Source organism: Phalacrocorax carbo, chromosome 13 (genome assembly GCF_963921805.1).
Source record: "Phalacrocorax carbo chromosome 13, bPhaCar2.1, whole genome shotgun sequence".
NCBI classification, from domain to species: Eukaryota; Metazoa; Chordata; class Aves; order Suliformes; family Phalacrocoracidae; genus Phalacrocorax; species Phalacrocorax carbo.
In genome coordinates this window covers 5,306,182-5,319,473 of record NC_087525.1, presented here as the reverse complement: position 1 = coordinate 5,319,473, position 13,292 = coordinate 5,306,182, and the positions used below count along the sequence as shown (strand labels likewise).

The following is a 13,292-nucleotide window of genomic DNA, read 5'->3' as shown; positions in this document are numbered from 1 at the left end:
TAAATACATTTTTAAGTGCTTTGCTGAATCATTTAATCTAACTCCTTCAAAAAGCAATCATTTATGTTTGTGCAAAACACACCAGAAGAAAGACCGACCAAACCCCCACCATTTAAAATGGCCACGTGGGCCTGGTTATAAAACACCTTCTTGTTTAACGGCCTTGGTAGCCCAGACAATGTGTTTTAAGGGCCAGACCCACACAACACCCCTTTCCCCAGCTCTACAGAGACACAACCAGGGTGTGATGGCAGGCAGGTTCCCCAAAGCCACCCAATCCCACAGGACCCCTGCAGGGTTCAGGTGTTGGCTCCTCTATCCAAGTAGGACCTCAACAAGCATGAGCGCTGAAGGAACAGTGTCAAAATTTGCTGGAGAGGCCAGAACAAGGCTGGCTGACTTGGCTCAAGAAAGAAACCAACCTGCCAAGGGTCTCTCCCAGGACTTAACAACATAGGCTGGGAGGCAGGAGACAAAACTAGAACAAAAAGGTCTTCCTGAAGACTCTGGGTTTGATTTCATGTGTCTCTATCCATCTGCTCTCATTTAGCTGCCTCCCCAGAGGCACGCATAATCCTATTCTGGTTTTCCTTTGCCCCTTACGCAAATGAATCGTGTCATCTCCAACGTGAAGGCCGTGTTGGCAAAATAGCTTCTGTCAGCCACGTCCTCAGTCATCCCTGCCCAGAGACCCTGGGCCTTGCCGTCCCACCCCTCCACCCACAGAGCGCCAGGCACCACCTGGGCTACCTCAAATCCAGACGGTTTGTAAAAGCCTCACAAATCTTGTGAGGTACTTAAGCATCCAAAATATCACTGTCAGGCAACAATCTTCCCTTTCTGTAAGTCTTCTTCCAAAAGTTTGGGGGTCTTGGGACTTCTATAAATACACTGCCAAGGAAGGAGTGCTAGAACAAGCCTGGCTGCAGACGCCGTCCCACTTCTGTCTCATATACATCTTTTTTATAACCTGGGTATCCTCTCCCCATTTTTTAACCCCAAAGGGCTACCTTGATTGTTAAACCAGTTGCAAGCATCCACGAGGGGAAATAAGAAATAAGAAAGATCCACTGCAGGATAATGCAGAAAAAAAACCCAAACCAATTGCTTATAACTTTCCTCCTCCCAGATATTCCAAGGCATCAGCTCTCCTGTGCTGCTTATCAGTGAAAATAATGCTACGGTCAGAGCAATCAGTGCTAATACGACAGTCTCCAAAGACATGTACAGTAAAACTCCTTCAGACTCCCTTAGCGCAAGAGGTCCTCTCTCAGCAGTTTTAAAAATCTCAACCTATTCTTTTGGGGAAATCTCAGGAAGTTTAAGAAACACACCAAAAGAATGAGTCTATTTTTCGCTGGTGCGATTGAGAAGGCAAAGCTATTTTTTATTCTCCCATTTTAAAATTAGCAAGGCTGAAAAGTGAATTCTTGAATGGGAGTCACGCCAGTAAAATGAGCTTTTAACCAGAAATAATGACAGATCCTTCATCCTTCTGGCACAAACAGAAGTGTTACAATGCCCTTCAAGAACGGATCTGCTGACATCTCACAGAAAGTACGACAGCAGCTCTATTCAGAAACTATCCTAAGCATCTGTCATATCCATATCTTCTTTATTAGCAATTGACATTTTCAAGAAAAAACAGTCTCTTTATCTGCTTAATAGCTCATCTGCACCTCTTCAGGCTGAACTCATAACTCTCGGATGGTGACACCATGTCACAAGCAGATTATTAGTTCTGTGTCATAATCACTTCACGTGAAAAAAGATGGGATTTCTGGGTGGCTTTGCGAGACATGGTGAACTCCACCCAGGGCTGGGGAAAAGCAAATCCATCATTTCAGCCAGCAAAGGCATCTTAGAACATGCATATTTTAATCGACCCACCAGGATTTGGGGGGATTGGAGAGATGTTCCGTTTTGTAACCCTACGTGCCGTCACATCGTTTACCTGAAGCATCAGGAAAACACCCTGATGATGCCATTTATTTTGACAAACCCTCTCCCCTCATCTCTCCCTTGGCCTGAAGAGAAATCGGACAACAGGAGCCTGTAGCCTCAGCAGCCAGAGCCTTTCGGAGGGATTTCAGAAAGTTCACCATGAGGTGTCAGCACTTCTTTGAAGCAGACACCAGGCACGGCAGGGTTGGAGGGTACCGGCACACAGAAGCAGCCAGATGTGAACTGCACAAGTCAAATAATCAGAGTAGTTGAAGGCTGCAAGCCCAGGGCTGGAAAACATGCTGCAATGCTTACGTGGCACGGGCCGGCGCATAACAAATAGGAGCTCCATTAACACGAGGGAGAAACAAGCCTCCAATGCTACTGGCTTGTTTGCAGCGATAGGCTGGTATCCCAGTCCCCCCACGCTTCCCCTGCCCCACGCTAGCAGCTCTCTCTTATCTCCTCCTCTGACAGCCACCGTACATGCCCTGCCAGGGCAGAGAGCCTAGAGGTCTTTTATTTCCCCTCCCCGGCAGGTTCCCGGGGACCCGCGTACAAAACCTCCTCCCTTTCTAAAACAGGCTGGCAAAGGACTCCCCGACGAGAGTCTTCAGAAGTGGGCAAGAATCAGCATCCTGCACAATCCTATTTTCTGGCTCTCAGTGGCCACGCAATCCCCACCGCACTAAAGCACACGCTGTGCCTGCGTTCCGGGGAGGGTGGCTGCACTTGGGGGACCGAGCAAGCGGAGCAAGGGCAGAAGAGCAGCAGTAAGAGCTGAAAAAATGGGTATCAGACATAACCATGCACCTCATCACAGGTTAATCGGTGACTTGTCCTTCCCTGCAACCCCAAAACCACACCAGTGCTACCCTACAACAGAGGAGCCCGTGGCAGAGGATACCTCACCTCGTCTTTGTCCTGCACCTGGATGAAGAGAGGAAGGGCAAAGCCCACCTGGGCCAGCTCTGGGATGGCCACACTGTACTCGGAGCTGTTGAACTCGGGTGCATTGTCGTTGATGTCAATGACTAGGATGTTGAAGGTGGTGGTGACGGTGGCGTTGGAGGGTGTGCGGTCATCGTTCAGCTCTGTCCCCTGCACGGAGAGAAAACAACAGGGAAGCCTTTAATTTTCAAAGAATGTAAAAGAAAGCGTGCACGCCATGATTACAGACTCTTGCAGCAGCTTTTGCTTCCTCCACCTTACCAAGGAAGGATGCTCAGCTGGCTCTGCCATTGCTCCTTAACCTTGAGCACCGCTGACCCCTTAATGCACGGAGATCTTGACCCAGCTCTCCCACCACCCGTGTTTCACACCCGTAGCACTCCTGCAGGCCTTCCCAGGGGTTTAACATTTCCCTTGGGGTGGCTGTGGCCAAGTACTCGCTCGCCCCTATGGCGCAGCAGGTTGTCACGGCTTGGAGTCGTGCTGGGGGGTGAGTAGGCGATTTCCCTGCCACAAGCATTTAAACCGAAAAATTGCCTTGCAAGATGTGAGTCCGCAAAATAAGGGAAGGCATGATGGAGCAGAGAGCACTCCTGTTTTCACCTCTGTCATCTCCTGAGGTGGCACCTGGAGCAGGGAGCTAACAACCATAGTATTATTAAAGGACAGAAAACTAGGGCGAGAGAGGGAAAACAAGATTTAGACCTTAAAATAGGTTTGGCAACGTGTGTCTAAATACAGAGCCGAGTCATGACTCCATATCACACCTCTGTATCAAGAAGGACTTTGATTTTGCTTTTCCAATAAAGGAAAGAGTGCAGATTTTATTGCCAGAGAAGCAAGAATTGTGAAACAGCCTTTTCAAGCAAAGTCCCTCCTCTTGTCCTTTGGATAATCTTGCTTTGCTGTGGGCACAGAAAAGCAACGCTGACACGACCCACACGGCTCATTGCTATTCACCGCTTCTGCACACAACAGCAGAACAGGCTGATCCGAACAAGGAGCAATCCAGCTGTATTTTCACTGCATGCTCCAGGACGAGAGCAGCAAAGAACATTTTGGGTCCTGGGGATATGGGCCACAGAGAATTGGCATTTGTGGGAGGATGCAAAGTTTGTGGGGAGAGGAAATGAAAATCTATTGGATCAACAGAATATAGTTGGAACTCCATTATCATGCAGGCAGGAAAACGGGCAAGATTTCAGGTTCACAAACCTTTCCAAGCTAAGACAGATATTTTTGTGCCTATTAAAACTAGAAAATCCTCCCTCTTTCAATTTCTACCAAATTTAAACTATAAAAGCCCAAACCAAGAGACACTAGGGATGGATGCAGATCTCTTCCCTGTACATAAAGCTCCACAGCATGACCTGCGCCTGAGACCATGAGGACGAGATTACCTTTCTTGTCCCTTTGGTCCCCCGACAAAGCCTTGCACTTGCCAAAACAAGAAGGTGATGTGCTGGCCGCTGCCCTCCTAATCAATGACCCTTCCTACAATGCTGATTTTTTTCCCCACCCCAGCCCAACAGAATCTATACTTCTAAATGTGTTTCCAAACAGCTGCCCAGCTTGGTATTGATTTTAATTACAGGGCTGTGAGTAGAGCCGGGGAGCTGCTCTCAGGTGGGGCTGGTGGGGCTGCAAGACCACGCTCCAGTGCCTTTTCTTGACAAGGCAACTTTCAGCATCATTCCCTCCCCGTGCCTGCCTGCACCAGGCAGATGCACACAGCGCCCCGTTACACCGCTGCCTGCTGACATGAGAAAATGTTCCTGTTTTTCTGGGGTTTTGGGAGAGAAAGGTGGGAGATAGGCACAGTTCAGGTGCCTGAATGTAGGTTTCTCATGCCATCTGCAGTCCCAGGGCATCAGCATGCTGCCAACAGATACAACCACAGGGAGACCTAGTTGGAGACCAGGCAGGGCAAAAAAAAAGACTCTATACATCCATATAGAGGCAACCATGTTTTGAGTCACCATACAAGGGCACTGGGTTAAACATCCTTCTTGGCTTGGCCGTGGAACAGCACATCACGGCTCTGGACGCCCACAGGAGCAACATGTCCCGGGTTTGCATCTCTAGCATGAAGGGGTTGTCCCCAAGGAGGATGCCCTCCCCATCCTGCTCTACCAATGCATCTCCTGGACAGAAGACCTCTCACCTTCACTGTAAGGATGAATCCAGCGCTATAGAAAGGGTTTTCCCGGTCCAGTGGCCCATTCAGGGTTAAGGCTCCACTAATGTAGTCCAGTGCAAAGATGCTGTTGGTGTTACCTGAGAAAAATAACAGGCAGCATGAGCACAAGCAGCTGGTACAGCCGATGCCAAATGGCGCAGGGGGTAACGCAGAGAGGGAAGCGGGATGACACAAGCCTCTTCCTCTGCCAGTCTTCATGCATGACTGGACCCAGTGCTTGGAAGGGAGGTTTTACAGAGCAGGCCGGCTGCCAGGCCAGGAGCTCCAAGCCGGGCACAGGCTGCAGCGGGCTCTGTGAACCTTGCACATGATCTCAATGTGCTTTAAAATGTAATGGCTGTAATGTTCCTCTCCTCCTCTCACCTGCCCCAGCTCAGGGCTCAAAATGGTTCTTTCCTTCCCACAGCCGATAAAGCTGCAAATGCTGCAGGCAGCTGAAGAATTTGGAAGGGTTTCGGTTAAAATATGCTGAAACTAGGGCTGAATCCAGGTGCTCCCCTCTGAACAACCACCTGCATTTGCAGGGCACCATGTCCCCAGGATGGGCACGGCCTCTCTCTTAAAATACAAGAGTTAAGGGACATCAGGTTAATCGGAGGAAGGTGCAGGTGAATCAAGCTCACAAGTAATTCTTTGCATAACAAGCAGTAGTTTAACTGCGGGGTCTCTTGCTAGAGGATGCTGAGGATGATAAAAGTCTACATGTATTCAAGGAGAGACTGGGAAGGTTAATGAAAGAAAAAAACCATCTATCAAATAACCGAGAAGACACATGCAGCTCAGGAATTTTCTTAGCTGGATGTATTTGGTGCCAGAGAGAGTATTAGGATAAGAACTATAGGCACTTGCCCTGCTTTTCTGTTCTTGACAGATATGTTGACCCCATGCAGCTGCCTTGTTTTCCTCTACTTGAGCCAAATTTAGCCTCTGTGCCAGTCCTTATGTGCAAGCAACCAGACAGGGTGCCATGGACGGCCGTGCTGCCCCCGCTGAGCATCCCATGCTCAGCTTAACTCCTCTGGAATTAGATGCCCAGAGAGGATTAAGACAACGCTTGGGTCTCAGGGCCAGCAGACGCTAAAAAGACAAATGTCCTGCACTGGGAGTGCCCTTGCAGTGGTCCTGGGTGCTCTCTCTGCCAGCCAGACAAAAGAAAGTGGTTGGTATGTGGAGCCTGGGATACCTGATGCCAGCCCAACACAATACCAGAGGAGGCTGCTGAATTAGTGATGACAAGGAGATTACGCAGAGATGCACGGCCACCCCCACAACGCCCCTCATCGTCTCATGATATGCAGAAGCCCCTGATCCAGCCCTAAACAGAAGAAAGCAAACCCTGGAGGTACGTTGCGTTCAACCCAGTCAAAAAGAAGAGAAAACCCTGATTTTTCAATATATGCCTGCAAGAACAAAACACACAAAACCTTCGTCGCTTCCCTGAAAGGGAGCTGCAAGACAGATCTGCTGCTGCAGAAAGTTGTTTCCCATCACTAAGCAGCCACCTTGTTCCCCCGTTTAACCACAGCCACACCTTTCACAGGATGGCCAAAGCCTCCAGGTCCAGCTCTCCCCTCCCTCCCACGCCCAGGAGCCACCCTGGCCTTCACCAGCCACCAACTGCCAGCATTTCCTCTCTTTTTCGGAGCCTTAAGTGCCGTAACAACTTTCTCCCCCATTACTGAGCCTTTACACCTTCCTCTCAGACCAAACAGTTCCCATTTCTGTCCTTGGCCCTCTCTTCTCTCCATCCGAAATGGCCCACTGACTGCTAGCCAGCTTAATGAACCGAGGCGTGGCTACTTAAAATATTAGTGGCAGACTTGCTTTTCTTTCTTTAATCTAACTTCTTCCTGCCATACGTGAAGTTCTCTAGCCTCCTCCCCTGGTCTATTCCCCTCTTTTCATCTTGACTTCCCACCTCTGCTGTGTAATTTATGGCTAACTCTTTAGGAGACTTCTGACACCAGGTTTGAAGGACACTCTGCTGGATATATCGAATTGTGCTGCAAGGTATTTAAATGCTCCATGATGCCATGTTGCCATGGTAAAGTTTATGCATCAGGGCGATCTTGGTACAGTCCCCATAATATAGAGAGTAATAAAATACCTTTTTGATCACAAAATACTGTTCTGCTAACAGGTAACTGTAAATGCAGAAACCAATGGATTTATTGGAAATAGGTCAACTGGGCAGGAATTTGACACAAAGGATGAAATACAGCATTGAGCACCATATCCTAAAAATGGTTTTGTGCTTCATATTTGACCACAGCCATTTTTTTAAAGGATGGATGAATAAATTAGGGACCCAAATACCCTCTCCAGGCTGCACATCAGAGGCTTCTCTCTAGCTCAGCCTCCCCAGCACCACTCAGATGGCAGACATGCATGTGATGCCCTCCGGGGCACCTTTCAGCTAGCAGAGAAATGCCAGCATTGCAAATTAGCCTCAGAAGGGAGAGAGGTGTCTCCAAACTTGTCCCTCAGAGGCCTTTCATAATTTCCTCTACAATATCTCTCCAACCACTGCTTCATTATTCCTCTGACCAGTGATCCCCACTGAAGTACGCACGCTGCCGAACAATGCACACTCCCCTGAGATGCTTTCTTTGCAAAAATCTCTCTAATCATCTTCACACGTCTTCACTTTCCTCAGAGCAAGGGGAAAAAAAAGAAGAGGTGGGGGAAAAAAATGCCAATTTTTTCTTTCCCTCCTCACCTCTGTATAATTTCTCCTCCCCACCTCCTTCTTTCCTGTTATCTCTCCATCAGCTTCCTGACCCATGAAAAAGCTGAGCCTGGGTTAGGCGCAGCTTAACCCTCAGCTGACGGTGCAGACAGCCACATTGGCTGATGGCTTTCAACGTGTTTGTCCGCTCCACCGCTCTCCTAGCGCTTGCTTCATCCTGCTCCCAGCCATGCTGATCACAGGGGTCGGTGCCCACGGTGGCCTCGGAGCCAGGTGGACACCATGAGCCGAGCCAGCTCCCCATCATGCTCCCCCAGTGCTCCCGCTGATGGCTTGTGTGGCCGGCGACCAGCGCTGCCTGCCAGACACGCCAACGGAGCAAACCACAGCCTGCTCATTGCTGGTTTTGAAGCAATGCTTCAGCGCACAGCCATGAGACGGAGAGCACAGAAGGGATGGAGGATTGTTGCAGAGATTTCAAACCCAGTTGAGATCCCCAGATAGTCCTCGTTCTCGGAGGACATGGAACAGTGCAGACCTTTCCATCTCCAAGTTTGCACTCTGCTTTAATAACGCAGGCAGGAACTATGGTGGCTGCACTTGACATGGAAGCAAAGTGAGCTTAGCACCCCTGCTGCTCCCAGTCCTCTGCGTCCCCCTCCACGCTCTCCCACGAGCAGTGCTCATGCCATGGCACACACAGCCTTCTGCTCCGCACCAGGCAGGCAATGAAACGACCGCTCATTTGGCTCGGGAGTTACAGCTGCTGGACCTGTCCCTGCTCAAGCCATCTACTGCCTAACCTGAGGTCTGGCCCGAACCTCCAAAGCATTTCTAGATGGAGACCAAGGACTTAATTTCCATGCCCCTGCTTTGAGAACGGAACCCAAGATCATGCTTCGGATTCTGCTAAACAAGGGCTTACATGTTGTCCACCTCCTTCCCCATCCAGACTAGGATGTGAGACCTTCACAGAGAACCAGAGAATCCAGCTGTATTACATGGAGCAGAAAAAGTGAAGTTAAAAAACGGCTCTGTCTTTCATCAGCAAAGGAGGAGCTCTGCAGTGCTGGGAATGCAAGAGTGGCTTTAAGAAAAGCAGGGTAGGGCCTGGTGCAGAAAAAAACGCGAGGCTGATCCAAAGGTAGCATCCCCCAGAGAGGGACACCCCGTGGGAAGGCTGCCTCCACTTCTACCTCTCTGCTACTGCTGCAAACCTGCAGAGCTGGGCAAAGGAGACCAGGAGAGAGGCCCGGAGTAGGAATCAGAGATGTGGCAGAAAGGCAAAGGCTGGGCAGCAAAAGGGAGCGCAGAGAGGAGAAAAGCAGAGCAGATATTTTTAAATACTCAAAAAGACAGAGGAAAGGTGAGAACAAACAAACAAACGAACGAAGAATGAACTTTGGGACAGCAGTATGAATCCATTTCTGGCAGACTCGTTCCTCTCATTTGGCAGGGAACTGGCTTGCTCAGGACACACAAGCCCCGCTTCTGGTTATAACATGGGTAAAAGGAGAAGGAAAACTTTCCCATCCCTCCATCTGTGTGCGGGTACAGGGACAGCAGCAGCTCCTACACCCACCGCAGCTGGGCAGGGAACCAGGAGGGTAGGGACCAACGTGGTGCTGGGTTGGGAGCAACGGGAAGGATCGCAGTAGCCCATCTGGAACGTTTTTCCAGGCTCATTGAGGAACGGAGGGTGGCATAGGCATCATTTTGGAGAAACGCTGCTATAACGAGGGCTTTTATAGATGAAAGCCATAATGTTTAATTGCCCTCAGCCAATGCTCTCACAGTTTAAGAAGGTCATTAAAAATACTGGCTCAAACCCAGGGGAAAAAAAAGAAAAGAAAAGAAAAAAGACAATGATGTCTCCTCCTTCCCCTCTACCCCTTTGGCCTTTGAGCATCGTTCAAACTTGTAGGAGAGAGATGCAGCTATTGCCCAGCTCTACCTGTCAGCCAGGGAAAGGCAATTCCCCCACCCTCTACACGAAGGGCTGTTTGTAGCGGGGAGCCACATCCTCGAAAGGCCCTGGGCTTGCTGAGCCGCTGAACTTGGAGTGGATGACTTTCATGAGATGTGAAAGGGGAACCCATCACACACCTTGTGCCAGATAATTTATTAATCAAAATGTGCTCAGTCAGGGCTCCTCGGCAGTGAAATAGATGCCGTTGGATGTGGTTCATAGAGTCAGCAACAGACACAGTTATCATCGTATAAATAGTCCATCAGCTGCTGTGACCACCTCGCTGCTCTTCACCTTGAGTTTTTGCCCCTGTGTGATATGCAAGGAAGCACGCCAGGGCAGATACCTCACCCCACACTTAGATTCAAAGGGACCATTATTTCCAAAGGAAAGGGGGTTATTATAAGCTGAGCCTTATTTCTTCACTCTGTGTAAAATCAAGATGCTGTCACACACTGCTCTAGAAAACAGTGCCCATTCTTCCCGCTCTGGACCTCAGTTTGGTCTTCTTCCCAGAGGATGCAGCTCTCTCTGGGACAACTAATTCAAGCCCAAAGCTGCGTGCCGGCACTCCTCCGCACATGCCTGCTCTGTACACAGGCATTTTTAGTATCTTCCCCAAAAGATTTAATTGCCCCTTCTAGCACAACCGGCAGATTTTCTGATCTTGCAGAGCCACAAAAGAAGCTTGGATTCAATGCTAGCGTGGTTCCCTCTTTTAGAACTGAACGTACAGTACAAGAAAATAAAAGGAGAGGTTTATCACCCGAGGTGCAATCCCCCTCCTGAAGGCCCTGGTTGCTGCGGCTGGGTACCGGAGACAAGGACAGAGCCCACAGAGTTTAAAGGTTCCCTGCTCTGAATGTAATTCATCACGTGAGAGGATGCTGAGTCTTGGACCACAACCACCATTCCCCAATATCACCTAAAACGTGCTCAGTGGCTCAAAGGGAAGGCAAATCACCACCACTGCTCGGCTTGGCTGTGATCCTCCCAGCCTTTTTTCCACAAATCTAACCCTAAAACCTGCTATGGGAGAGCAGGAAACAGCTGGACTGTGAGTCAAGGCAGCAGAGCAACACAGGGAAAACCACTGTAAATGTTTATTTCACTCATTTATGTAAACTCAACACTTTAACTCTCTACCTGAGCTCACAGGGGATTTTGTCCTAATAAACAGGATGGCAGCGTGCATTCCCAGAGAGAACGGGCTGGGCTGCCGGGCATCGCCACCTCGGAGCAGCAGCTGCAGAACACAGTCTCACCCCGCAGCTGAAGGATGCATACACATGAAATTGGCTCTTTCTTAACGGCTACTGTGCCTGGACTAGCTTGAGAGACCCACAAATCACCTCTCCTGCCTCTCCCACAGCAGTAGGCAGACTCATCAGGAGAACATGAAAGGAGTACACTGTAATGTGCCCAGTAACAAGTCTGAATCAGCTTCTACCATAAACACGAAGTCACCAGGCTCAACACCTTTCAGAAAATCTTCCACTAAAAACCACCTCAGAACTGGTCATTTTCTCTAGCCTCAGCGCGAACAGAGACAGCACGGGTTCAACCTTCTCCAGTGGTTGCCAACATCTTGAATGCACATTAAATCCCAGGAAGTGAAATAGGAAGTCCCAGAAATTAAACAAAAAATATGCTTTTGTTTCATATTTACACATAAATGGGAATGTATAGTTTTAATTACTGAAGGCCATTTGCTGGGCGACCACCTGCCATGCAAACCATTATCCCAACTGTATCTCTTTCCAGTGATGTCTGGATTGCCAGGGAGCCAAAGCAAGATGCCAACGTGACGACAAAGCATTATTAGCAGCAGGGAGGAAAACGAAGAGCAACCAAGCCAAGAAAAGAGGGGCTGTGTCCACAGCCACCATCTCTTCTTTGTGCTGTTTCATCCCCTTGCATTGGCAGGGTGGAAAAAACAGCCTTTGATGAATAACTCGGCGTGAGGCACTTTTCCACCCATCAGCGTGTCCTCCTACAGAAATGTTCTGCTATGATGACTGCCTTTAAATCATATTGGAGGGCCCTCCCAGCAGGTGTAATTTATGAGGACTTTAACACCCTAGTAGTTCACTGAGCGATCCGAATGTGGGAAAAAGCTGGCACGATGTAGGCCGACTGGCAATGGGAATATTAAAATAAACAGGTCCTATTTCCAAGGATCCTTCCTGATGTCCGGTTTAAGGGACTCGGGGAAGTGGTTTGCTTTGACCTGCCGTCTTTATTAGGTCAGGTCAAAATACAAAGGCAAGTGTCAGCAGCTGAGGGCTTGAGGGCTGCGAGACCTCTTTGGCCACTTAACCTTTCCTCAAGGGTTCGTGCTGCACTTTCAAAAGGATGGAAGCGGGAAACTCCATGTGAAACGTGCTCTGAGAGCTACGGCACTGATTTTTACATATACATGTGTGTGCGTGTGTGTGGTATTTTATTCCTTCGCAGGAAAACCAGAAGAAAGATGGAGAACAATTCTTTCCAGACACGCTTCCCTGTTGCTTTTGTAACTCACACTTCTATTACATTGTGCAAATAATGATTTTTAATTCATGCTTCCCGTGGGATGCACCAGCTTTAGGAAGAGAGCGCTTTACCAGAAACTGCATCAGTCTCCTAAAACAATCAACTTTGGGGGGGAAAAAAAATGCCCTAAGGGTTTGGGAAGAGCCCTAAGGACCAGCTCACTGACTGAAAGCCCTGCGCTCCCTCCCCTCTCTCCTGCAGGACTTCCCAAGCCCTGGGAAGGACGCATGGATTGCCCTCGTGCAATCGCCCATTGCCCATCCATCACCGCACCCGAAATGTGTCGAGGCAGGCAGAGGCTGACATTTGGGCATCTTGCAGAGCCCTGGGGACCCTCTCCTCTGTTTAACCCTTCGATGCCTGCCCAAGTGGCACAGGTCACCTTCACATCTTGGTGCCAGGAGACATGAAGTCTCCTGACTGTCCTGGAAATAAATGAAACCCAAAGTTTACTGCTAGTGAGCAAAGCGTGAGACTGCAGCCATAGAATAAGTTTTCTTAACAAGAGCTCGTGGGCCAAAGTCCCCTCCTGCCTATTAATTAAGTTGCCATTTAATTCACGATAAAAATCCTTCTTTTAAAGAGCCAAAGGATTCCCCATGCCCCAGGCGATGTGCAGCAGCAGCAAACATGAAAACACACTGCCGTCTGCAGGCCTGATCCTGCTGAGAGCGCTGGGGCCCTCCGATTTCCACCGGGGAAATCAATCTCTGTTAGACCAGAGAGTTCCCCTAAATGAAAAGCCTTATCTAGAACAGGTCGAGTTATACAACAAGTCACTCGCTTTGCCTGGGAAATGAAAGATGATGAGGCAGAGTCCCCGGTACAGAGGCTATCTCCATAAATCTGCCAAAAAGGAGCCGTGGATTACTTTGCTGGATTAATTATCTGTCCTTCAAACAGAGCCCTGACCTCAGCGGCTGAACATCTCCAACCTGTCAAAGCAGCCAGGGAACCAGGAGGGAGGGCTTTTGCAGGGCACTGGCCGTGGGCTGCCTGCGCCC

General features: G+C 49.3%; 1 protein-coding gene across 2 annotated transcripts in view; it reads right to left on the bottom strand.

Moving 5' to 3' along the window:
- Positions 1-13,292, bottom strand: part of CDH23 (cadherin related 23) — a 204,714-nt gene that overhangs the window by 89,642 nt on the left and 101,780 nt on the right. For both annotated transcript variants that reach the window (XM_064464641.1, XM_064464642.1), the window contains exons 9-10: positions 5,060-5,172; positions 2,857-3,045 (exon numbers count right to left, since the gene is read on the bottom strand). In XM_064464641.1, the coding sequence (XP_064320711.1) occupies positions 2,857-3,045; positions 5,060-5,172 (302 nt within the window). The remainder of the gene's footprint in view (positions 1-2,856; positions 3,046-5,059; positions 5,173-13,292) is intronic.